The 25,251-nt window shown below is 52.2% G+C and overlaps 1 protein-coding gene and 2 long non-coding RNA genes across 9 annotated transcripts; 1 reads left to right on the forward strand and 2 right to left on the reverse strand.

Moving 5' to 3' along the window:
• Positions 1–1,086: 1,086 nt before the first annotated feature.
• LOC129676149 (uncharacterized) lies at positions 1,087–6,702 on the reverse strand. The gene is made up of 3 exons (XR_008720025.1): positions 5,914–6,702; positions 2,823–2,897; positions 1,087–2,292 (listed from the first exon to the last, which is right to left on the reverse strand). It is a non-coding gene; the product is annotated as an uncharacterized LOC129676149 (long non-coding RNA).
• A 1,286-nt stretch (positions 6,703–7,988) lies between these two features.
• Positions 7,989–14,774, reverse strand: LOC129676150 (uncharacterized). 2 transcript variants are annotated; one of them, XR_008720026.1, is made up of 3 exons: positions 14,594–14,774; positions 14,254–14,440; positions 7,989–8,810 (listed from the first exon to the last, which is right to left on the reverse strand). It is a non-coding gene; the product is annotated as an uncharacterized LOC129676150 (long non-coding RNA). The 2 variants fall into 2 exon arrangements; XR_008720027.1 differs by lacking the exon at positions 7,989–8,810 and adding an exon at positions 13,408–14,121.
• Positions 14,775–14,921: 147 nt separating this feature from the next.
• Positions 14,922–20,331, forward strand: Pheta1 (PH domain containing endocytic trafficking adaptor 1). 6 transcript variants are annotated; one of them, XM_055606428.1, is made up of 5 exons: positions 14,922–15,222; positions 16,256–16,338; positions 16,982–17,085; positions 17,385–17,583; positions 18,189–20,331. In XM_055606428.1, exon 5 carries the CDS (start codon positions 18,213–18,215, stop codon positions 18,939–18,941), a length of 729 nt encoding a protein of 242 aa, XP_055462403.1. In that variant the 5' UTR covers positions 14,922–15,222; positions 16,256–16,338; positions 16,982–17,085; positions 17,385–17,583; positions 18,189–18,212; the 3' UTR covers positions 18,942–20,331. The 6 variants fall into 6 exon arrangements, with proteins under 6 accessions (XP_055462403.1, XP_055462405.1, XP_055462404.1 ...); XM_055606430.1 differs by having other exon boundaries at positions 17,435–17,583; XM_055606429.1 differs by having other exon boundaries at positions 17,460–17,583.
• The last annotated feature ends 4,920 nt before the right edge of the window (positions 20,332–25,251 follow it).

Raw genomic sequence — 25,251 nt, forward strand, 5'->3', positions numbered from 1 at the left:
AATATGGACAAGCTCCGCCCCCAAAAGGCGCGCTCCCTACCCCCAAGTCGCGTCGCGCCCCCTAAAGAAAGGGGAGGAAATCGCAAAGGGCGCCCGAGCCGACCAGTCACACGTGCTTCGGCGGGGCGGGGCTCCTGAGGGGGCGGGGCGGGGCCATGCGCGGTGGGCGGGGCCACGCCCGCGGTGGGCGGGGCCGGCCGACCTTCGGGACCTCGTGGGGGCGCGCCCCTACGGAGTCCCTTCAGCCGGGCCTTATCTGCGCTTGCCTGGCCGGGTCTAGCCACCGCGACCCAGGCTTTCATCACCTCCCGGGGAGGGTCCCCGCCCCGCCCAGGCCGCACCATCCCCGGCTCTCCCGAGCCGACCTGCTCCGGCAGCGCCATCCATTCGGGTTCCGCTCCCCTCCTAAAATCCTCGAAGTCCCGGAACGGGCCTAGTAGGCTCTTTTCTACCTGGCCGCCCCCGCTGCTCTCTACTTTGATGCGACTTTCTCCAAGAACTCCTCCGAACCCCAGGCAATCAAGCCCTTTGAGTTCACACATCCGAGCGCCCCGTAGCCCTTTACCTTTTCTCTATCGCCACATGGGGGTGCGGCTAACACACAGTGGGGGGCCCCTGTTCTGAAGTGGAGTCACTGCGCGCCAGTCTTCCCCGCGGCACTAGGGAGGGAGGGGAAAGAGGAATGCCTGTCCCTTTCCCCTCCCCCAACAGGAAGCAGGCCGCCTACGCCCCCAGCTTGGAGGGGCCACTGCAAGCCTTCCCAGACGACAGGCTCCCACGAGCCACTGGCTCCCTACCGCCACCGCCCCTCCCTTGCTGCTGGGATCAAATACTTGTCCCCTCCAACTCAGTTTCTTCATCTATGAAATGGAAATAACACGTGTCCCCAGCCCACTCGGGGACTGGAAGGAGTGAGTTGCCTGCAGTAGGGCAGTTAAGCTTCAGTCCCCAGGCCTGCTGTTGGAGCCCCAGGAAGGGACTCCCCCACAGGTGGGGGATTTCCACTCCAGTCGGTCGGCATCAAGCAGGCATCAAGCAGGGGGCGTTGTTGTAAGTAATAATATTTACTATTGATATATCTTTTGGTAAAGCTGCTGTTAATCCTAAACAGCTGTATACCCAAATCACCACACAGACTGGAATTTATTTAATTAACCTAGAACATAATGCAGGGTAATAGTTGTTCCATCCTAAACCTCCAAGCCCTCAGTCTCCTAACATTTAGATTTCCCACATTATACTTGCTTTTGTGATACATTAGGTCCAGTCCATCTCTCTACACCCGTTCCAAGATCTCTCTCCTGCCTCTCTTCTCCCAGCTCTTCCTCCCCTTTTGCCTCCCACTCTTTTCCTATCCTTTGGCTCCTCCCCTCTTTCCTGTCCTCTGGCTCCTCCCTTCTATTGCTCCACATCGTGGCTGGTTGTTTTATTTTGGATGTTTACACAAAGTTGAGACAGGTGATGCTTAGAGTAAGTATCACAATGCAGTATCCAGATTGAAACCAAAGAGTGGGGGAGAGAAATCAGCATTTGAATGAACAAGGGTAAAGTGTACACATTTCAAAAGAACATTATACCAACATTTCCCCCTTTAAGTCCAATAAAAGGCTCCTTTTCTTTCAATACAATAATAATTATGAAAACTGTTAGGTAAAATCTACATGTGCAATGTCCAGTCCATGTGTATTTAGCAACTTAGGGGAATGTATCTGATTATCCTACCTATCTTGACAAGTTTAAAGTTCTATACCTAAATTAACTTTTATCCTAATTGGTATTACCTATATCAAAGGATTTCTTAACTTCTAAACAACTTAAGCTTAATTGTGGCACTATAACGATTTGGTCTTCTGCCCCATCAGAGACTTGAGAAGGAATAAAATTAGTTTTTAAGTAAATAGGAAATGCATGTTAGCAGCTTCCAAAAAATAAAAATTGACAGACACTTTGCTGCCCTAACAGTCAGTCACCCATAACTCTCTATAATGTTGGAGCATCATCTTCAGCCTTCTGGCTCAGAATATTTGACAGACATAAATGTGAAGCAGGAGCTGTTTAGGACTTGCTTACCGTAACTGTCTTGGCAGAGTTTGGCAGTCGCCTTGTCCTGCATTTAAGCTTGCCCATTTTTGGCAGAAATCTGTCTGTGATGAAGCAAGGGTATTTTCTTTACCAGAGTGGCTCGTTTGCCACATTTGAACCCATCTCCATAAGGAGGTTCTTCGATGCTCATTATCTTCTTTGAGGTAGGCGGGTGCTTCCAGGAGATGACTTGTCTTATTGTCAAAGAATCTTTAAAATAATAAAGACACTTTTAAATGCCATATTCTGTAGGTCTCTGAAGTTTTTGAAGACTACCTATCTTTATGTAATAGATCTATCTACAAAATCATATCTATCTGTTAAACTTAGGATGTATACTCCTGTAATAAATTAGACTAGTGTCTGACATAACTATGAGTTCAATAACTAGGAATTAACTTGCATTACTTAATATCCTAACCAATTTTTAATAGCAGTTTAAAAGTATTAGAAGTAATCTTGACTTTGTATCAATATACTAAAGCTTATACCAACGTATCAAAAATAAACTTATTTTTGCATCAATATGCAAAATCCTATACCAGAGTTCAAATTAACCTTATTTGAGAATAACAAATAAAACCCTAAGTTGAGTAGATTCAATAATCTACCTTTTGTCTTACTCCTTTAAGATATCCCTGTATATTCCTTGTTTCACTTTGAATAAGACCATTAATAATTTATAAACATCTCCCAATGACAGTAAAATTCATAGCCATAGAAAACAACCAAAAACATACCCAACCGCCTTTAAGAAAAATTGGACGTCATTCTCATGGATTTCTTCTAGCTGACATTTTGGACACGCAGAAATCCTATTAGGGGGCCCAAAGAAAATTGGTTAATTAAGCAAGCAATAACATTTGTGGTCCAGTCTTTGAATGTTGAGAAATTTCAGGCTTAATAAAAGTCCTCTTTGGAACAGTCTAAAATGCTGGACCAATTAAGATTAGTAGCTTTCTTCAAAGTTCTTTTGGGTGCAGGCTTTGATGAGAAATAGCAAATGAAGCAGTTGGGGCAGGAACAAGCAGAATGCTGGAACATGTAAGATGCTGGAACAGATGTGTCAATGTCTCAGCACACTGGAAGGATGGATCCTGTGAGGTTTGATCCAACGTCTCTGGTGTCCAGTTCTTTTGTTCTGCAAACATATAACTTCTCAAAGCATTATACAGTTCTAAAATTATAAATGTATGAGATATTCAGGATGAAACTAAACTGTAAGCCAATTTTATCTATGCAATTAAAAGATTAGCATAATACATTTTGAGGATATTATAGCCAAGGATTTATTGGCCAAGTATTATTGGAGTTCTGGAGACATATTTTATGTCTCAGTCAGTTTTAGAGTTGTAAAGGGATCAGCAACATAAGTTAGCATTATTATTGAACATACAATCGTTATCATGTTGAAATCAAAACACGGTTGGATAGATTAAAATATATTTTTTGGTCTCTTGCATACCTGTTGTATTAGGCAGGCTGCTACCTATTTCCCTAGAGAAGCCTCCCATTAAAGAGACAAGCTCGTTGCCTTGAGCAATAGAAAACGAAGAAACTTTATATAAACTCCTTTTTAATTTAGAAGATACCATAGGTATCTTGTATCTGTTTAGAGATTTAGGCGTAGGTTTTTATATATGTTGTAGTTCTTTGTCCTGTCCTTTTTTTATATATAGAATGGGTAGTTATGCCTTTATAGCCAAATTTTATACAAACTCCCTCTTACCTTTAGTATTTAAGCATACCCTAGGCATCTTGTATCTGGTTTTACATTGGTTGTGGCTATTTTTTGGCTTGCTCCTTTTTTATACAGGATGGGCAGTTTTGTTTTTTAAACATAAGAATATAATTTTTGAGTTTTTAGGACTAAACTAGGTTGGCATGTACTTTGCCATCTTTAAGCCTCTAGTGTCTTTTTTACATAGGCATTACTAACAGTTTTTCCCCTGTGAAAATGTCTCATGTTTAAAAGAATAAGGCAGTTTCCAGAGCAGTGTGACATCTCTCTTTCCATAAACCTAAAAATTATGTGAATCCCACCTTTAGATTAGTAAAGACATAACATCTATTATTAAGGAAAAATAATTTACATGGTAACCTTAAGGAAAATTTTGCCATTTTGAATCTTAGACTATCTCGGTAAGTGGCTAAACAGCAGGAGTTGCCATCCTGACTTTTATTATGTAAATTAGCTTGATCCTGAACTCAGAAACTTGCCTGTTTCTTTTTACTTTGTGTTGGGAAGAAAGGCATGTGCCTTCACCAACTTGTTCAAATACATACACACACACACACACACACACACATATGTGTGTGTATATATATATATACGTATATGTATATATATATGTATATATATAGTTTCAAATCAGTATTATTGTAACTCAAAGCCTTTAAATGAAAATCAAGCAAAGAGACAAGAAAATATTAAGTTTGGGGTCAGTTGTGCCAATTTACGCTATAACAAACAAAGCCCATTTGGTTATTTTTTTTTGGAATTTAGTTGATGTTTTAGTAAATTGGCAGACCCTTACCAGAAAGAGCTGACAAGTATCTTGCAGCCAGAGAGCTTTGACTTTTAGCCATTATTAATCTAATTATTAGGAAGAGTACCCTTTTTCTTGTCTGTAACTTAGTACCCCAATCCTTGTTTTTTCCCCCCATTTTCTCCTTGAACTTTCTTGGAGAAGGCATGGAGAAGAGCCATCACCATTAAACATATTGCAACCAGATCCATGACTATGACAGCCAAAACGAAGCCAAAAGGGATTAAAATTCCCTCTGCCATGGCAATTTTTTTTTCTTTTTTTCTTTTTTTTTAGATGCAGTTTAGGCCAAACTCTGTCTAGAGGTTTGTCTGCCTCCAGTTCCTTTCTTTCCTGCCATGGTGGTGGAGCTGAGCTTGGAGCTGAGCTGAGCTGAGCCACAGTATAAAGAAGACATACATGCTCCTGTAACCCTCCAGTGAGACTATAGCAGCAGGCAGTTTTGTTAAATCTCAGGTCTGCCCACAGGAGGCTGACTTTTGCTCCTGGGCAGGTTGAAGAGTCTTTCTTGAAGAGACAATAATTGATCTGGGAGGTTTTGAGTTTGGGTTTTATCACTGGGCGCTTATTCCCCCCACCAAATTATGATAAAGTATGATTTAAAGGGTGTGGATACTGAGATTAGTTGGGTGCCATTTGTTGTAGGTGACAATTAATATTTACTATTGCTCTCTCTTCTGGTAATGCTGCTATTAATCCTAAACAGCTGTATACCCAGATCACCAGACAGACACGGATTTATTCAGCTAACCTCGAGCAATATGCTGGCCAATAGTTGTTCCATCCTAAACCTCCAAGCCCGCATGGTTTCCTAACATTTAGATTTCCCACATTATACTTGCTTTTGTGAGACATTAGGTCCGGTCCATCTCTCCATGTCATTCCAAGATCTCTCTCCTGCCTCTCTTCTCCCAGCTCTCCCTCCCCCTTTTGCCTCCCACTGTTTTTTTGTTTGTTTGTTTGTTTTGAATGGCTTGGAAGAAGCCACAAAACAAACGTGGGAAGGCGAAAGCTACGGTGGGATAGGTAATGTACGGTGCTTATGGACACGAATTATTCCCTCGTGGGGGAGGCACGGTGGTTAGGAGACAGCACCCTGACAACCAGTTGTGGATGGAGGGGGCTGTACTGGCTAAGGGAGACTAAGGGAGAAAAATATTTGAGTGATAGTCGACCTGAGGCCTCCCACATAAAGAGAGGAAAAGGCCTTAGGAGCCAAAGGAATGGCAAACGCAAAGGCCCTGGAGGTGCCTTGTTAGAAAGTAGAAACGGCCCCACCTACAAAGAAACACGTTGGCCTACACGTGGTGTCTTGAAGTTCTTGGTGCGGAGTCCGTTTTTGTCTGTCTGTCTGTCTGTCTGTCTGTTTGTTTTGGAGGGTGGTTCTTCCTGAGCGCACCGGGGAGCCACGAAGAATCGTGAGGAAGAGAAGGCCAGACAGAGCCTGGGCTGTTGTCGCCGTTCTGGTGTCCTCTCGAAAGATGCAGGATCTGAGGAGGAAGGAGGGCTTCCGTGAAGTCCAGCCTGGTTGGCCCACAGCGCAGCCCTTCCAGCACCTGGGGCGACGGCAGCCTCTCGGTGGCCAGGAGGCCCCGCGGCCGGCGCAGCAGGTACTGGCACCCTTTGCCAAAAGGTGGCTGCAATCTGCCAGCCGCAAGCACTTTCCCTCTCGCAGCCGGCTGCAGCCCTGCTGAGTTAAACGGGGACTTGTGGTTCTTCCTCTTTTTAATCACAGGCCAGCCCTGCCTGCCAGATTTCTCCGAGGCCCAAACCCGTTTCCTTCCTCGCTCAGTTTCTTCTCGCCCCGCGGGCCCGCCCCAGTCTGGGTTGCCTGAGAGCCCTGCGTCGTCAGAGTCTTCTATTTATTTGTGTTTTGTTCCTTCCAAGGGCAAAGGGCTCCAAGGCGGACCCTGCGGTGACAGCCGCGACCCCTGGGCTATGCGCTCCCCACCCCCACCCCCGACCTGACTCCTCCCACCCAGCACTGCTGGGTTTGGCGGAAGGGGCATGCCAGTTCCCACGGCTGGCGGGGGCTGGCGGGGACTGCCGGAAGCAGGCTGTCCACTCCCAGGGGCCGGGCCACCCGCCCTTCCTTCCTGCTGAGGGCAGCAGCACAGGGTCCACCTGCAGGAGCCTTGGTGGCCAGGTCAGAAGGACAACCAAACCTAGCAACTAACAGGTTCTGTAAGTCAACAAGGTCAGTGCCCTAATAGTCACCTTAATGTCAACCAGGTTCAGTGAGTGACAAGAGGCCAGCACTTAAGATGCTGAGACAGGGGCATCAGTTCAAGGCCAGCCTACTGAGTTGGAACCTGCCTGGGCTACATGAAGTGCCATCTCAAATCAAACAAACCCGACAGCAAAAATGAAAGTTAACCAGGGCCAAGAGTGTATATAGCAAGTAAGTCTATAATCCAAGTCATTCATACTGTTAGTGTAAGTAGCAACAAAAAATAACAGGCTAGGGGGTGGCAGTGCTTAGTGCCAGCACGAGAACCTGAGGAAGGGTGCCTGCTGTCAAGCCTGATGCCTTAAATTCTGTCTCTGGGACCCACACAGCGGAAGGAGCAATAGATTCTCTTATGTTGTCCTCTGACCTCCACAAAGGTGCATGCCACAGGCTTCCCCCACCGGCTCCCTCAGAGGAAATGTGTGCAAGTTTTTAAATATAGTCTGAGACAGAGTGTAACTATGCAAGCCCAAGCTGACCCGAAACTCTTGGTCCTCCTGCCTTGGCCTCCCCAAATTCTAGCATTAACAGGCAGTTGCCAATCCCAGATTCCATTTTGGCCCTCACCCTTCTTCATGACCTCGAGTCACAGCAGCTGAAACTGCACCTGAATTACCCAAACCATGAGAGAGTGAAGGAGAGTGTTTCCTAGCCAAGGACTGAGTCGGGGAGGAAGCTGTTCCACAGCAGTTGCTAGCTATGACAGAGTTTACGGTCGTTCCAAGGCGTCCATCTGATCTGCTCCCCATACATGGATGCAGCAATGCCAGACAGGGCCCAGGAAAGCAGCCTTGGCTTTGGCGTAGCTGCCGCACATCTGCTGTGGCTCTTGCCACAAGGCGCTCACAACTCCCAAGCAGCATGCCTGATGTGGGTCGGTTCTGCTGACTTCAGGAACCAGGTGCCATCTATTCCCTCTGCTTCCTCCCTGGGGCTAGGGTTCCCTTTTCTGTGCTCTCTGCCCCTTCCATGTGAAAACTGCCACAGGTCCTTGCTCAATGCAAGTATGGTCAGGCGTCAGCCTCTGTGTGCCCAGCCAAGGCCACGCCTGCCATGAAGGAAGAGGCTGTTTGTTCATTTGCCCTATTTGTTTGAGGAGACTGGAGCCCAGAGCACCCGGATGACCCCAGGTCACACAGCTGCTGAAGGACTGAGGCAGACACTCAGGACTCCTGACTGGGGGTTTACTGCAGAGCCGGGGGCACCATCACCTACTGTTCCCAGTACCAGAAATAAAGACAGCAACGGGAGAATAATAGATAACCTGTGAAGTGTTTGTTTTGAGACCGTAGCCTAGGGTGTCCTGGAATTCACTGAGTAGCCCAGGCTGGCTCAGCGCTTGCAGCTCCTGCCTGAGTTCTGGGTTTACAGCTGCGGGCCATCTCACCTGGGTCCTGTGGAAACGATTTGGAAGGTCGTCCACAGACCCCCAACACTATGCAGGGGAAGGGGGCTGCTCTTCTCAGCTTGACAGAGGAAGAAACTGAGTCACAGAGACGCAGGTGCCCTCGACAAGACCTGCAGAGCGGTGCAACAGCCAGCAGAAACCAGCACCCCGCTTCCCGCCCGACCCCCTAAACCCTGTTAGATTCTGGTCTTGGCTTCAGTCCAGTTCTGGCCAGCACCCGGCCGCAGAGAAGCGCAGCCGCCCCCTCTTCCGCCAGCCCTGGGAATCTGGTTTCTGGGGAAGTGACTCAGTGCTCTGAGGCCCCACGAGGCGTGTCCACTTCCAATCCCGGTAATTAAAGGCCCTAATTGCTCCGCAGCTCGCAGCTCGGGTCCCTCCCGGATCCTCGCGCGCTTCCTGGGCAGGAGCCTGGCGACAGCGGTTGACACGAGGCTCGCGTGCCCCCTGCTGGTCATGGGCGGCTGCACAGCAGCAGCTGCCTCGCTGAAATCCAGGCACCCGGGGCTGCTGGGAGGACCCGGGTTTTCCCCCTTAAGAGGCACTTTAAAAAAAAAAAAAAAAAAAAATCAATTATTTGGTCATACACACACTCACACACACAGAGAGACAGAAAAATGGATCCCAGGGTCTGGCATGGCCTGGGCCACAGGTGTACCTCTGAACCACGCCCCCAGCGATATGGGATCTTCCAGCCTTCATTTCCTCATCCATAAAACAAGGATAAGAAGGAACCCTAAGCTTGGCATGGTGGCACACTTTAATCCCTGCACTCAGAGGCAAGCGGGTATCTGTGAGTCTGAAGCCAGCCTGGTCTACATAGCGAGGCCAGACCAGCCAGAGGTACACAGTGAGACCCTGAGAAAACAGAACAAAACCACAAATAAGTAAATGAACAGCTCTACTTGGTTGGCTTGCAGTGAAAATCGGGTCAAAGACTTCATTTCATGTGGAAGTCTGTTACACAGTAAATGTTATTAAATTGCTGTTATCAGTTATTTGCAAGGTACCGATCTGGTGGTATCTGCCCCTTGCACACATACTCTAAAGCCCTCCATAGATCCCTATTACCTCACCTTTCGTCAGGAAGCACCAAACACCTATGCCCCAGGCGAGGGACGCTTCCCCGGTCTGTTCTCCCGGACTTTCTGCTATGCTTTCCATTTCCTCTCCCTTTCTCCTACGCACCTTTCAAAACCACCTGAAACCACCTGAAACGTGACCTCTGTCTAAAGACAGCCCTAGTTCCCTGGGGTGTAGCTTTCTCTGACAGAGGGTGGCCTTGTCTCTTAAGCAGGGCTTAGTCACTAGCCTAAGTCCCTGGAAGGACGGAGCTGGTGTTCTCTCTCAGAGTCCTCTAGGAGGAGGCTGGCACTTGTAGTCACTCGTGGCCTTGGTGTTCATCTGGTTTCCCTTAAGGAAGCTTCCACCACACTATAGCAACAGTGTCATGTTCTATTCCTTTTGATGGCTGAGTAAGATTCCATCGTGTGGGTGTACCACACATGTGCTGGAACCTTGGGGAGCAACCCGGCACCATAGCTCTTGCCTGTGTGAGTGGGGCTGGGGTTCCCCCTCAGCACTGCAGGAATACACTGAGGCACGCCAGCAGGCAGCTCCTTAGTGCTGGAAGCCGGTGGCTAGATAGCCCAGGCTGGTGAAAGCAGCCTGAGGTCTGAGAGCTTCATAAGCCTCAGTCCCCTCATCTGCAAAACGAGGGAGGGCGAGAACAGCACCCACCTGTCCTAGGCAGGCTCACTACCACTTCGATGGAAGCCAGAAGCAAGCTGGGGAGGAAAGGGTTTATTTGGCCACTTCCACATCCATCGCGGTTCATCACTGAAGGAAGTCCTCCCAGCCTTACAGATCTGCTGGGTGACAGCCCCTGCTCTCTGTGTGCGGCAGAGGAGGGCTCTGAAGGGAGGTCTCTGCTCTTTCGTGTCCTGGGCTGGCTTGTGGGCACCACTTCCTTCTTGGGGGCAGCTCCAGGGGAGAGCTTTGTGGCTGGCCAACCCCAGGCTTCCTTCTGTCCTCACCTCCGGAAAGCTGGGGTTACAGATGCACACTGGGTGCCTGGCTCTCTATGTGGGTTCTGCGCTCCTGAACTAAGGTGGGCATGCTTTCATGGCGAGCAATTTCCTAACTGACTCCCCCCAGCCCCATCCGTGTGAATTTGTAAACTATTATATTTGCTTATCTGTTGTGCTTCCCACAACACACGTGCGGACGTCCCAGACAACTTTGGGAAGTTGATCCTTTCTCCTCGAGGGCCCAACTCAAGTTGCAAGCCTCAGTGGCAAGCAGCTTTACCTGCTGAGCCAACTCACTGGCCCAGCTTGGGTTTTAGCTTGTTTGTTTGTTTGTTTTTGTTTTCAACTTATTACCTGCGACAGCAGGATGCTCTGTAAATGCCACTGGTTGAGTGACTAACTAGAAGGAAGGTAGGGAACTCAGAATAAAGACGGGATGGGCGTCACCTGCCTTCCTTGAAGAAGAAGCGGACCAGTGAAGATCAGAATGGTCAGCCAACTATGGGAGGGTGCAGGGAGTCTTCTGGAAAAGCAGACAGGGAGGAGGAGGTCTGGGGCACAGTGCATTCTGGAATGCAGGGAGGGCAGGTGGCAGAGGATAGGAGGAGAGAGAGAGAGGAAACCAACGGTGTGTGAGGAGGCTGGAGGAGAGAGCTGGTGGAAAGGGCCTGTGCAAAGAAGGCTCTGTGGCTGGCAGGGAGCAATTTGGACTTGGTCCTGAGGTCTGAGGAGCATGACATGCCTTTAACCAAGAGAATGGCAGGATTTGGTTTGTGGCTGCTTGGTGGAAGTAGAGAATGGAGCCCAGGGCCCAGGGGGTCCAAAGAGGAGAGGGAGAGCAGAAGGGACCATGACTGGGAAGAGCAGGTCGAGATGGGAAGTGCTGGATTTGAGACGTGGTTTTGGAGGCAAAACCATATCCTTGGCCACAGCTCAGTGTCGGTTCCTTAATTCCACTTTTTGGCCTTTCTAATTCATGGTCCCTCCCACCCATCTTCAGTCCCCAGCCACAAAGGTATTGGCTGCTCGAAGCAGCTGGAAGGTGGAGGCAGCCAAGGGCCCCTCGGTGGATAGGCAGATAAACCAAATACTTTCTGTGACAACAATGGGACATTACTCAGCCATGGAAAGGACAGAATGCCAACCAGCACCAACTGGCCTCGAGCCCAGAAGAGGGAAATACACCAGGAACAAAGGACATGGATCCTGTGAACCTGCATGTGGACTCCACAGAGACACAAGGATGTCTGAGGTTTTCTAGGGCTGGGGAATGCGGACTCAGTCTCCCTTTTTTGATGAAGCTGGGAACCTTGCCATCATCTGGGGCTTCATACATGCTAGGAAGGCACTCTACCACTGAGCTAGATCTTCTAGAATCTTTTTCTGAGGTAATAATGTCTTGTAGGTGGGCATGGTGCAGCTTGCCTGTAGTTCTTACACTTGGGATGTGGAGGCAAGAGAAGAGTGAATTCAGGCCCTGTCTGGGCTATATAATGAGGGTCCTATCTCAGCAAACAAACAAACAAACAAACAAACCAGCCTGCAACATTGGGAATGCAGCAAATGCAATCAGATTGTTTGCTTTAAAACAGATTTTTCAAATGACTTTGACTTCCATTAAAATAATAATAATAATAAAATAAAGGCTGGGCAATAGTGGCACACCTTTAATCTCAGCACTGGGGAGGCAGAAACAGGCCTCCACCTCTGTGAGTTTGAGGCCAGTGACAGCCAGGGCTACACAGAGAAACCCTGTCTTGAAAAACCCAACCCAACCCAACCCAAACCCAAAATCCCATGAATAATAAAGAACCAAACCCCCCTGTTTGCTTCGGATATTTGTCCCTTCACTTTTTGTGTGACTTTCCTTGGGGTGACAGAACAAATGTACTTACCCCAAATAGGGACTGCAGCATTTGGACAGAGCAAAGGAAAGAATCCCCCGAAAAGTCCGATTTGGCGAGTCAGCGATTTACTGGACTTGCTTACAGAGAACACGGGCCGGGGCCACTTACAGAGCAGGGTGACCCCGAGCAGCAACCGCCAGAGAGTCCCCTCACTGTTGCACAGATGGAGACTTTCAGGCGACCTTGCGTAGTTTAGATACTTGTGCCTTCAGAGGGCAGGGACCACGAGGACCCATGGCCCTGCAGCTGGGGCGGAAGCACATACAGTTGGGAAGGAGGTGCAGGGGAGAGGAGCTGAGACAGGACGTGAGGGACAATGAACCCACCTACTCCTCAGCAGTCACCCTGCTCTGCTTGGTCCTCCTGGGCTTGGCCTGGTCCCCTGTCCATCTCTGAAGCAACCACCATGATCGGGTCACCATCCATAGCTGAGCCCTTCACTCCATCTGATTGCTTGTCCTCAAGCCAGTGGCTCCAGGATACAAGTAATTGTTTGTGGCAGCCATGTTGAATGGAGGCAGGCGGGGACTGGCTGGCTGACCACTGATCGTGTGGTGACTGGAGAGCAGCTAGGCCGCTCACTGACAACTGACAAATGACAGGCCACTCACTGACTGACCACCTAACTGACGGGACAGATGACTGAGCTCTGACTGACGGACCTCTGAATAAACTCTCACAGACCCAGGACTGATTGACTGACAACCAGGGAACACTGATGACTGATCACCAGGCTGAGGAGAATTGACTGACATCTAGGCTGATTGCTGATTAACTGGGTGAGGACTGACAACGGGCTGACTGACAGGCAAACTGCTGGCCTGACTGACATCTGACTGGCAACCGACCTACGGAGAACGACCTAACTGGCTGAGTGACGTGACTGAAGGAAGACTGAACAGTGACTGGCTGAGGATTACTGACAGCAGACAGGCTGGCTGACTGCCGACTGACAGGACTGACTGAGGACCTACCGACCACCACAACTGATGATTGGTGACTGATCAACTAATTTCTTCTCCTTTTCCCTCCTTTCCTCCCTCCCTCAGGAAGGCTGGGACTTCCCCCTCACTCCCCTCCAGTTCCCCCCCTGGAAGTCTTCCAGGACAGCTCTCACAGCTCTCGAGTTGATGTCTGTGTTCTGCTTGGCGTCAGTCTTCATCTGGCTGTGACGTATAGAGCAGGCTTTATCTTTCTAGATGGCTCCCTGCTGGCTGCAGTTCAGTTTGCTAAAACCTACTCTGGACTCTTCCTGTCCAAATGCCCCAGTTATGTCCGTTACTCAGGCCCAAAGACGTGGGTTCACTTTGAACCCCTTTTCTGAGTCTCTCATCTCCTAATGGAAGCCATCAGCGATTCTTGCATGTATCTTTAAAACACGTACAAAGTACTTACTCCACGCTTCCGTTTTTCCCTCTCTGTCCTCCAAGTTGCCATCACAATTTGCCCAGACCACTGCAGTGTTCTTATTCTTATTTCTATTTAGAGACAGGGTGTTGCTATACAGCTGTAGCTTTGCGGCTATTCTCCTGCCTCTGCCTCCTGACTGCTGGAATTACAAGTGTGTGTGACCGTGACCACGCATGCCGGAAAGCAAAGTTTCCCCCAAGTTTGCCGGGTCCCATGCAACGTTGCTGTGTAAGAGCCTTCAGCCAACTTCTCACTGCCCTCCTCTGAGCCTTTGCAAGCGTTGTTCCTTCCACCCGGCGCACCCTCCCTGCAGGTCTCCGGTGGGCTAGGACGCTGTTCTCCGGCTGTTTCCTATTCTCTTCCTCACACCAAACACAACTGTTTGTTGATCACTCCTGGCCCTTTCCCTTTGGAGCAGGCTGCACACAGTAGGCGCTAGTGAGCCGCTGCGGAATGAAGCAGGGATCCTGGTCTGTCCTGTTTGCTCTCGTCCTCAGGCTAGGAGGGCCTGGGATAGGAAGGTAGAAGGAAGTGAGGAGGAGGAAGAAAGAACAGGAAGTGAAGCATTCTGAGAGGTGGAACCGTGTTATTTTGGGAAAACAAGGGGAAAGAAAGAAAAACCCTAGCAATTCCTACTTACTGGGAACGCCTGCAGCTGAGTCACCCTGTAAATACTCCGCTTGCCTTTATATTTTACAGAGTAGACATGGAAGCCCAGAGAAGCCGAGGTACTGCTTGGAGGTCTCGCCGAGGTGGGCCCCCAGCTGGGCTCCTTCCGGGAACTCTCTCTCTTCACCTGTTTGGAAGTGTCTGGATGGCTCGGTACCCTGTAGGTTTACAGCAGACCTGTGTTGATTTTGTCCGAAAACGCCATGGGTTGATTTTTTTTTTTTTTTTTTTTTTCTAAAGACGGACTCTCACTATGGAAGTCCTGGCTAGCCTGGAACTGGATATTTAGATTAGGCGGGCCTTGAACTCACCGAGATCCACCTGCCTCTGCCTTCAGAGTGCTGGGATTAAAGTTGTGCACCGGCCGCCTCGCAAGCTTTGTGTCTTTAATTTACGAAGCTGCACTAAATTAAATTGTGTCTTTAATTTACGAAGTTTTTCCCGCGGCTCAAACGGTCCGGTTTTCTGGGACAGAACTCCGGGGACTCCTGAGCTCGGCACGGTCCCTTTAAGAGCGGTTTCCAGGCGTGCGTGGGCGGGGCGTGGCAAACTCGGGGGCGGGGCTTGGCGGGAATGACCAATGGGCAGGCGTGTGTGGCTCGGGGGCGGGCCCCTCCGGGGCGGACCGCTCAGGGTTAAAGGGGCGTCCGCGGGCCGCCGCCGCTCCGCCGCGGGGAGACAAAGCGTCCTCTTGCCGCCGCCCCCCGAGCGGTTCCAGGCCATGGGCGGTGCGGACCGTCGCGCCAGCCCCGCAGCCAGGTGAGGCCGAGCGGGCGGGGACGGCGACGGGGACGGGATCCGCGCGGCCATTGCCCGGGACCCGCCCGCGGCCTCCGTCCGTGCAGGGCCGCGCGCCGCTGAGGCTGGCGGTTCTGCGATGGTGCCCTGCCTCAGTTTCCCTGGAGTCCTGGCCCCGGGGCCAGCTGAAACGCCACCGATGGTGGGTTCATCACTTGTCTTACATTTTTAAATATTTATTTTTTGCTTACGCGTGCGCGTGTGGAGGTCTGAGGACAACTTGCAGGAGCCGGGTCTTGGCTTGATCCCTGTGGTTTCTGGGGACGGAACTCAGGTCAGGCTTGGCGGCGCGCGCCTTTGACCGCTGAACTGTGTCAGCGGTCGCCAGTCCTGTCTTTTTGCGGGTTTTGTTGGTTTTGAGACAGGATCTCGCTGTGTAGCTCTGGCTGTCCTGGAACTAGGTAAGGAGAACAAGCTCTCCTCCGACACACCCGTCTGTCGTTGCATCCGGAGCGCTGGGATCAAAGGTGTGCACCACCTTACCCGGCATGTGTCTTTTATTTTGTTTTTAAAAAGGGTCTTGCTTGTAGCTCAGGCTGGCCTCTGCCTTCCAAGTGCTGGAATGACAGGTGTGAGCCACCACGCCGCCGCCGGGTGCTTCACCTACTTCGAATACGTTCCCTATAGTTTGTCCCAGGCTTTATTTTTAGCTCATCTGAACCTTCTTCACTGAAGCCCATTGAGGCAGCTGAGGTCTGGGAAGTGGCAGTGACCAGTTTTCTATCCTGGACCAGCTAGGACAGGAAATTGGTCCCTAAAGCATGGTGCATAGGCCCTGTTGATTCAGTAGCTTGGCTTCCTCAACAGTCTTTGAACTTGAGAAGAGCAGGACGGTTGGAAGGTGGGGAGCAGTTTCTCCCTCCTGGGGAAGCTAGAGCCTGGGCCCTGCTGCTTCCCAGGCTCCTTAGCTGAGCCAGGAGCAGGCAAGGGCCAGGGACCTGGCTGGGTTTTCTGTCTGCCTATGACCTTGGGCCAGGGTGCCCCCATCTGGGCAGTCAGGGGAGGGTGTCTGACGGGTACCTGGCAGCTTACTGTTAGTGGTGTAGAAGGTTGGTGAGAGGTTTGCCTAGGGCCCTGTGCTTTGGGTAGGTCAATCTACACATCCATGAATGTAGGGTGGGGACCACTCTTGTCACAGTGCCCTCGTGTTGACAAAGGTTTGCTTTGTCCTGTAGGCTCCTGAGTACCTGTTCCATACCAGACACTCAGATTCAGGCAGAAAACCCCTCCCCTCCTGGAGCAGGCACGAATGACCCAGGTAATTTACAGCTGGGGTACGGGAGAGTGCCTGGTGGTCTCCTGTGGTCAGCAGATGCCTCCTCCCAGGTGATGGAGAAGTCCCTGGTAGGGAAGGGCTGCCCAGGAGAGAGAAACAGCCAGGGCAAAGGACCTGATGAGGGAAAGCTTCTGGCGCATTTGAGGAATGGAAAGACAGCCAGGTGGCTGAGGCCCTGTGACAGAGGAGGGCAGAGGTTGGGAATGGAGCTGAGATTGGGGGACTGGAGGGGCTGAGCAGTGGGTAGAAGTCATGGGAGGTAAGACTCCCTCTGTGGGTCCAGGGCAGGACCTTGAGGTGGCCAGCTAGGAAGGGACAAGGGTGGAGGCAGGTGACAGCTGTGGGGTTCCTGTAGTGGTTCCAGCAAATATAGATCGGGACCTAGAGTTAAACAGCCATTGCTTTGGAGATGGGGGTTGGGGGAATTTCCTGGCCTCAATGATGGGATGTTGGGGGTGAGAGGGATACCAGGGGCCATTTGCTGAGACAGGACAGACGAGAGGGAGGCCAGGTACACAGTCAACAGCCAGCACAGCAGAGGGCCAGGTCCCCTGTGCCCCATGTGTCCCAGTCTCATTGCCATAACCTTGACTTAGACAGTTCTGCTCTTCTTTTATAAACGAAGGACTAGAGGTACAGAGAGGCTGACCGAGGGCACCTGAGGCGACCAGCCTGGAGGCCTGAGCTGACCTGTGAAGGCAGTGAGCGGAGCTGGGTGGGCAGCCTGTGGTAGGTTCTATGAGAAATGGGCCCGATTGTTTTGGGAGGGGTGCGTGAGTCACTTTTGCAAAGAGGCTCAGAGAGGGACAGCTAGTATAAGAAGCCACACAGCACAAGGAGACAGAGTGGGGATGCAACACAGCTGAGCCTTCAGGTGGCTGAGGCGGCGACCCCGCTGCTCTGTGGGGACAAGCTGGTCTGAGCCTCTAACTCAGCAGGAAGCTGTCCCCAACAGCAGCGTGGGTGGCATGAGGTGGCGAGAAAATAAGTATTTGTCTGGCAGCAGTTTCTCCCTCCACCCGGGTCAGGTGGCACAGCCTGGCCCTACAGAGCCACCACCCAGCCCTCGTTCCTCCAGACCTCGGGCGTCTTCTGCATTCCAGGCTGTTTACATACATCTCGTGAAAGGCATGGCTGCCGTCCGCAGAGCGAGGCTGTGACAGGGGACCCACAGGTTGCAGGGCCTCCTCCGAGGGGCCACGCTGGTGACACGTGTGCCGCCTCCCGGTAAGTCCTGCTGCTCCAGTGTGTACTTTCTGGGAGGTGTGTGTCAGAGTGCCCTCTCCCCGTCAGTCTGGGCTGAGCCCACACGGCATCGAAAATACGGCATTTTCTGACAGTTACTGCGGTGCTCTGTCTGTTTCCACTCCCCACCCCACTCCAGACACGCGTCCCCGTGGCAGGTTTTCACCACAGGGCCTCTGTGTTCCCTTCCCCCCTGCCGTGCTCTTCCCAATGGCTCCCTCCCTGAGGAACCTGACCTCCAAACCAACCGACTCACAGAGCTGGGACCTCCAGGCACCAGCAAGGGCTCTGGCCAACTTGCTTTGAGCCCTTGGCTTTGTGGCTGACCTCAGTGTGCCTCAGTTTCCCCACCTGACGCATAGATACGACCACAACACCAGCCCATGCCACCCAAGGTCATTGCTAGACTGATGGAGCTCACGTGGGCTAAGTGTCCGGCGAGCTGAATGGTTAAGGGCAGCAGGGGTGCTCCCTGTGGCTGTGAGACTCCCCGTGCTCCCTGGGGGCCTTGGGGCGGGTGTGGTGGGAGGCGGCTGCTGGTGGTCCGAGAGTGGGTGATCCTAGGAGTCACATCTGCTCCGGTGCAGGGGACGGGCGCGGGCGCTGCGGCCATGAAGCTGAACGAGCGCAGCCTGGCCTTCTACGCGACCTGCGACGCGCCGGTGGACAATGCGGGCTTCCTGCACAAGCGCGGCGGGCGAGGCGTGGGCTCGCACCGGCGGTGGTTCGTGCTTCGGGGCAACATGCTCTTCTACTTCGAGGCGGAGGCTAGCCGCGAGCCGCTGGGCGTCATCCTGCTGGAGGGTTGCACGGTGGAGCTGGTGGACGCCAGGGAGGAATTCGCCTTCGCCGTGCACTTTGCCGGTGGCCGCTCCAGGCCCTATGTACTGGCAGCCGACAGCCAGGCGGCCTTGGAGGGCTGGGTGAAGGCACTGTCCAGGGCCAGCTTCCACTACCTGCGCTTGGTGGTGCGAGAGCTGGAGCAGCAGCTGGCAGCCATGCGCGAGGGGGGCCCCACCAATGCATTGCCTGCCAACCCAAGCCCGGTCTCGAACCCTCGCCCCAAGGAGAATGGCCGGGCAGCGTGGAATACGCTGCCTGAGCAACCTGCTGCAACCCCCCAGGGCCCACCACTGCCACCCCGCCGCAGGGCCTCTGCAGCCAAGGGTTCCTTGGCAACCTTCGCCCAGCTGCATGAGCGATACGGATTGGAGGTGCAGGCCCTCAGGAACCAGTGGCGTGGACGGCAGGCTGGCCTAGCTGACCTAGCTGGCTTGGAGGACCCCTGGCTTCCTTCTGGTTCTGGTGGGAGCAGAACCCAGACCCAGGACCAGCCTTAAAGGGCCTACAGTTTGTGAGGGAGGCCTGAGAACAGAAGGCCCTGACATGGTTTGGACTCAAGCCAGGCTCGCAGGGGACATAGGACATGTGACTCAGAAGATCTGGCCCCTGGGGTCAGTGGCATTTACTGCCGAGGAGAAGAATCTGGGACCTAAACATATTTCAAGAGCCTGAGGAGCTGGTGTCTAGAGAACTCTGACCCAGACTGCCCTCTGACCCAGGGCAGTCTGTGTGACCCTGGAGCTGGCCTCAGGCCTGTGGGGCCCAGGGTCCACCTGATACTGGGCAAAAAGGATCCAAGGTCTGGGACTGAGAGTTGCTGCCTGGGCTGCTGTGGGCTGAGGCAGCAGGCAGCAGGGAGAAGGTGGAGCTTAAACTGGATAGGTCCCCAAGGCTCCTGGCCTGGAACCAGCTAAGGCAGGACTTTGCCCGGCCCTGCAGGCAGCTGGGCCCTCGCTTGAGCCAAGGCAGGGCCTCCGAGAGCCACCCGACCTCAGCCGTGGGCTGTGACCCAGCTTCTTCAGCAGGTTCACCTGGAGGAGATAGGCCTACGGCTGATTTCACGCCCGCGGGAGGAAGAGTCCAGGTGCTGCCCCTGGGCCCCGGACAGGTGACTAGTGGCCTTCCTTGCCACGTCCACTTGTCCACTCTCGTCACCACAGTGCTGGCTGCCTTCCAGAGTGCTGGGCCGAACAAGCGCCCCACCCGGGTATTGTTTACAGTCCTCCTCAGTGCCCTGCCCTGGGGCCTGGAGGACACTGTCACTGCAATCACTGCATTATATGGACAGATTTCACCCTGGCCCCTCTCCTCTGTCCCGGGAGGCCCCGGGCTGGGGTTCCATGGGCGCATCTGTCGTCAGGGCCTCTTGGCTCCCTGCTGGCTCAGGGGCCAGGGCTTGGCTCTGGGTTTTTCTTTGAAGTAGGTAAGGTATTGCCTTTGTCTTTCTCCCAGCAGTGAAGCTTAGTACTCACTCCCTCCCCCTCCACTTCCGTTAGGGTTGGCTGGCCTGGTAGGGTGGCATTGTCCCCAGGGAGCTGGCCCTGGCAGGAGACACACAGGTGCTGGCTGTCTTGGCCCTTACCTTTCTGTGCCCTGAGCTCGGCTGTCTACACAGGTGCCTCTGGGGACTTCGTCCCTATCCCTTCAACTCCCCCACTGTGTGGGGCTCAGGACCTTCTGATGTGGTCCAGCTGGGAGGCTAAGGGGTAGACTCTAGCCTGGGATGGTTTCACCAACTCTAATAAAGGTACGGGACAGCGGGTGGGGGCAGGAGTAGAGGTGCCCCCTTTTCCCAAAGCACAAGATGAGGTCCAGCTGATTCTGGACCTGGGAGAGATGTCAGCAATGGCCAGGGTACGAGGGCCAGAATAAAAGCTGGTCAAGTAATGGCTGCGTGTATTATCCTTTCTCTCTGTGAATCCACGGTTGATGTGCCTGCAGGGTCCCAGAAGGGAGGCGACTGTTGTCCTTTAGCCAGGCAGACCCTTCACCTCTTAGGGAAGACACTGGCCTCGTGTGTGTGTGTGTGTGTGTGTGTGTGTGTGTGTGTGTGTGTGTGTGTGGTGGGGATCTAGCCGAGGTCACACAGCTGGAGAATTGGCTGGAAGGCCCCCCTCTGACCCTGTGGCTGGCAGTTCCCCCTGGAGCTACATGGGGGACAATGGAGCATAAAGGAAAATGAGTAGATGGTTGATGGGGGCTGGGCCCAATCTCCTGAGGGTTGGGTGGGATGTAGATGGGAAAGGGTCCAAGTCTGGCTCCTCGCCAGACCTGGTGATAGTCTACACCTGTTATCCCAGCAGTCAAGGCTGAGGCAGGAGAGCTCCAGCAGAGGCCAGCCTGGGTTATCCAGTGAGATGCTGTCGCAACAAAACCATGGCTCTTCTTACTCACCAGTTCCTGGTAGCTCAGGGCGTGAGTGCAGAGGATCCCGGGGCTATGAGAATTGAGGGGAAAGGGTCTGTGCTTGATTAGTAATGTCTGCTCTGAGTGCTGGTGCTGGGTCCCCTCTTTCTTGGGCTTATGGGGGCTTTATAGTAAAGAAGGGGGCAGGCCCAGGGTGGGCCAGCTTGATGCTTGAGGCCCAGGGTCTTCCGAGCGACTCAGGGTGTATCACAGCCCTCCCTCTGCAGCCTGGAAAAACTATCTCCAGGGACATTTGGCTTTAGAGTGAACCGGGCAACCTCGCATAACTCATGTTCAAGTGCACCAAGCCACAGAGCACTGTGGTCAGGGGACCGCGTGCTCCTGAGTCTCCAGCACACGCTGAGTCCTCGCATCCCTGTGTGGCCACAGCTGACTGAGTCAGGGCACTCATCCGGGGAGGCTGCTCCAAAAGGCAGGGTGCGCCCTTACCTCAGAGTGACAGGTGGAGTCAGTCGATGCTGACTTGCCTGTCTGCCCTCCCGCTGCTGTTAGGGAGAAGATATCTAGAGGCACTGTGTGGTCAGAATCCTCTGGGAGGCCGCTGGGGGCGGGCCAGAGGCCATGGCACCTGTCTACCCCATCTGATTGATCCATTCGGGTCAGTCATGCTGTTGCCATTTGACAGCCCCCAAATGGCCTTGTGGCCACTTTTAGCTAGTGAGATGTGAGGTCACCCAGCGTCCATTAGATAGCTGCTATGAAAAAAGTGACCAAGGCCTGTGGGGATGTGGAGGAATGGACCCCCCCTCCCCCTCCCCTGGCCAGCTCCTCAGACAGGCCTCAGTGTGCACAAGTTTAAGAGCATTATTTGCCACCCGCAAGCAAACCTCCTGTCCATCGGGAAGGCGGGACACACACCATTGCACCCTGTGGCCCCAATGGATGAGGCTGGCTGTGATGCCCGAGAGAGGGAGAGCCAGGCTGGGGTCGCTGAAGAGAGCGGCCACACTGGGCTGCCGGCTGAGTGTTTCCAGAGCCTCGCCTGGTGACATCATCGGCATCCCACGACAGGCCTGAGGCCGTACAGGCAGAGGGGGCAGCATTTCAGGAACCCTAGAAATCGGTTTCCGGGACCAGGTGTTTCAGCTCCTTTTTGGATTGGTGTTGGGGAGGGAGCTTTGAGGCAGCACACAGCCAGCCTCAGACTTATGCCTCAGGGCTGGGAACCACCAAAGGTGGCAGCTTCATCCAGCAGCCTTAGCCAGCAGGTTCAAACACTGCTGTCTAGTCACAGCCATCTCACAGATGAGGAACATCAAGCCCTGGATGTCCCGATGAAGAACCTGGCTTTAAGGCTGGCATGTGGGTGCCTCAGGGTAGGGTCACAGGCTAGCTCCTCAGTGGATCACCTCAGACAAGGTCACTTCCGTCCAGCCCCACAGCTCTTGGGTCTTGGGGTGGCTTCAGCTGTGTTCTTCAGGCTGTTGTCAAATGGCTGGACTCAAACAATCCCCCTGCATCAGCTTCTTGGAGTAGCAAGGATAACAGGAATACATGACTTTTACCACCTTGTCCCTGCCTCTGATTCTCAACCTTCCTAAGAGTGGTAACCTGGGACCAGAGTGGCCAGCACCCAGTAATCTGAACCTTATAGCTACTGGAAAAAGAAATGTATAACCATCCCTACTTTACAGCCGGGGGAAACTGAGGCATAGAGAGGTTTAGGCATTCTCTCGTTGACACATAGTTCTCAGAAGGGCTGGTGTGGAAACCAGGCTGTCTGGTTCCCTGACTCAGAGGCACCTGGGCCTGTCTGCGAGGTCACCCTTTCTGGGACAGCTCCCTTAATTGCTCCCCACCCCCAACTGGTGCTGCCTGGGAGCCAGACTTTGGGATTGAAGCAAGTTCCCTTAGCCACGGTGGGGATAATGAGTCAGAGTCCTCCCCCAAGATGACATGGAAAACAGGAGTTGTAGAAAGGTTTTCCAACTAGCCAACTCTGAGCCACTGCACAGGGGCTCTGGCTCGTGGGCGAGTGACGGCTGAGGCAAGAGACACGATAGCCCCACTTCATGTGACGCTCACATGGTTGCCGGGCTCCTAGTTCAGGCACAGGACAGGTCATACCCATGCTCCACACAATTCCCCCCAGGATGCACCTCGAGTCACTGCGGCAACAACCCACTTTACAGATGTGGAAACTGAGGCCTGCATTATGCCGCAGGGAAGGGGCAGTGCTGTCGGGGAAGGGCCCTTTTCATAGACTTACTCCCCACTCCCCATTGAGAGGCTGGCTGAGGGTCATGGCCTGTGGCCACAGGTATTGGCAAGGCTCAATCTTGACTCCTAGTCCCACGCCCCAGAGTCCAACCATCCAGCCTTCAGGCCACACTACGGAGGACAGGGTTTCAAGTCCCTGGCTGCCTTCAGAACAGCTAGGACCTGCACTCAGTCACCATCCAGATGCCATACAGGTGCCATGGACAAAGGAGGCCACTCCTCAGCCGGCTGTTGTCACAAGATTGTCGCCCAGTGCAGCTAGAGTTTACAGTCCTCAGAAGCTGGCATCTGCAGTGCTTAAGAGACACACCCCCGTATCTGAATGCTGGCACTCAATTAAAAAGCCAGTATTTTCTGGGCCTGGTGGTACATGCTCATAATCCCAGCCCCCAGGAGAGAAGATCAGTTGTTCAAAGTCACCCTTCACTACAAAGTGAGTCTGAGGACAGCCTGGGTCACATGAGACTCTCAAAACCAAGTCATGTAGCCAGTTGTGCACGCCTTTAATCTCAGCACCCTGGGAAGCAGAGGCAGGCGGATCTCTGTGAGTTCCAGGCCAGCCAGGGCTATGTACTGAGGTCCTGTCCCATAGACAGTCAAACAGACAAACCAACCACACATAATCAGTTTTTCCTGGGCACCAGGACCCCAGCATTCAGTGGGTAAGGCTGGAGAATTCCTCACTGAGCTGTGCAGTGAGACCGAGGAAGATGTAGTGATGCTTCTGAGGCCAGCCCTCGGGAAACAGAGGCAGGTGGATCTCTGTGAGTTCTAGGCCAGCCAGGGCTCCACAGACCTGAATAAATACATAAACAGGTGGTCAAAAAGCCTGGTTTTCACATGTATGATTTTGAACTGCTGAGGTAGCTCAGAAGGTAAAGATGCTTGTCATGCAAGCCTCATGGCCCAAGTTCAAGTTTCTGGAACCCACATGGAAGACAATCCACTCTGGCAAGTTGTTCTCTGATAGCCGCTCTGTGTCTATACGCACACACCACACACGACAAAAATAATAAAGAAATTTATCCTGCCAGTGTGGTTGCGCACGCCTGTAATCCCAGCGCTCAGGGAGGCAGAGGCAGGAGGATCTCTGTGAGTTCAGGCCAGCCTGGTCTACAAAGGCAGTCTAGACAGCCAAGGCTACACAGAGAAACTATGTCTCGAAGAAAAAAAACAAAAGCAAAAACAAAAAGAAAGAGAAAGAAAGAAAGAACTTAATCCTAACATTCAAGAAGCAGAGACAGGCAGATCTCTATGAGTTCCAGGCCAGCCAGGGCTACAAAGCAAAACTTTGTCTTAGAAAACAAACAAAAAAGTCCACCACTACCCAACCACCTTCCCCCCGCCAAAACAAAAACAAAAACAAAAACAAAAACAAAAAAAAAAAACAACTTATTTTGTACAATACTTCTGAGGACCATCTTCGACCCCATCTTGCACCCAAGCTCCAGAACAAATGGGGACACCCAGGATTATTATACAATTCTGTATTTAGAGACGTGTTTACAGAAGGTGTCCCTTTTTGAAAATTTTTGACAAAGTTCATCAATCTCGCATACAAACAGTTTGTGTGTGTTCTTTTTTTAAACCGTTGTAGGATGTGAACTGGACGGATCTGTTTGCAGGTCCGGGGCTTCCTTTGCACAACCAGCTTAATGTGTTCAAAGGTTACACCAAATCCGGTCACACTAAAGCCACCGTGAATTCTGCTTAGTGTCGTTGGTGTGTGGCACACATCGCCTCAACGTGTGGTTTGGAGGTGAAGAGTGGCAACGTCTCCCTGTGGGGGCCTGTTACAACGGGGCGGCAGAGGCTGAGGCGGGCTTCGTTTGTCCCAGAATGGATTCCTCTGAAGACTCGTCATGGTTTCCTAGTGTCAAAATATAAAAATACCCTCCTCTGGATAAAAATGTATACAGTGGAAAACTTCTCGATGCATAGCCAGGATTGTGTGTGGAAAAGGAGGTTTTCCAGGGCTTGTTTGATGTTGACAGTCTGCAGCCTTGGCTGGGTGCATGAGAGTTAGAAATTCTGCAACGGTCCTTTTTTTTTTTTTTTTTTTTTTTCTTTTTTGAAACTTTTTTTTTTTTTTTTTTTTTTTTTTTTTTTTTATTGTGCACCTCCTTCACAGTGCTTTTGTGCACCCATGCGCGTGCGTGC

The sequence above is a fragment of the Psammomys obesus genome, unplaced genomic scaffold, assembly GCF_907164565.1.
Source record: "Psammomys obesus unplaced genomic scaffold, mPsaObe1.curated_primary_1811, whole genome shotgun sequence".
Lineage (NCBI taxonomy): Eukaryota > Metazoa > Chordata > Mammalia > Rodentia > Muridae > Psammomys > Psammomys obesus.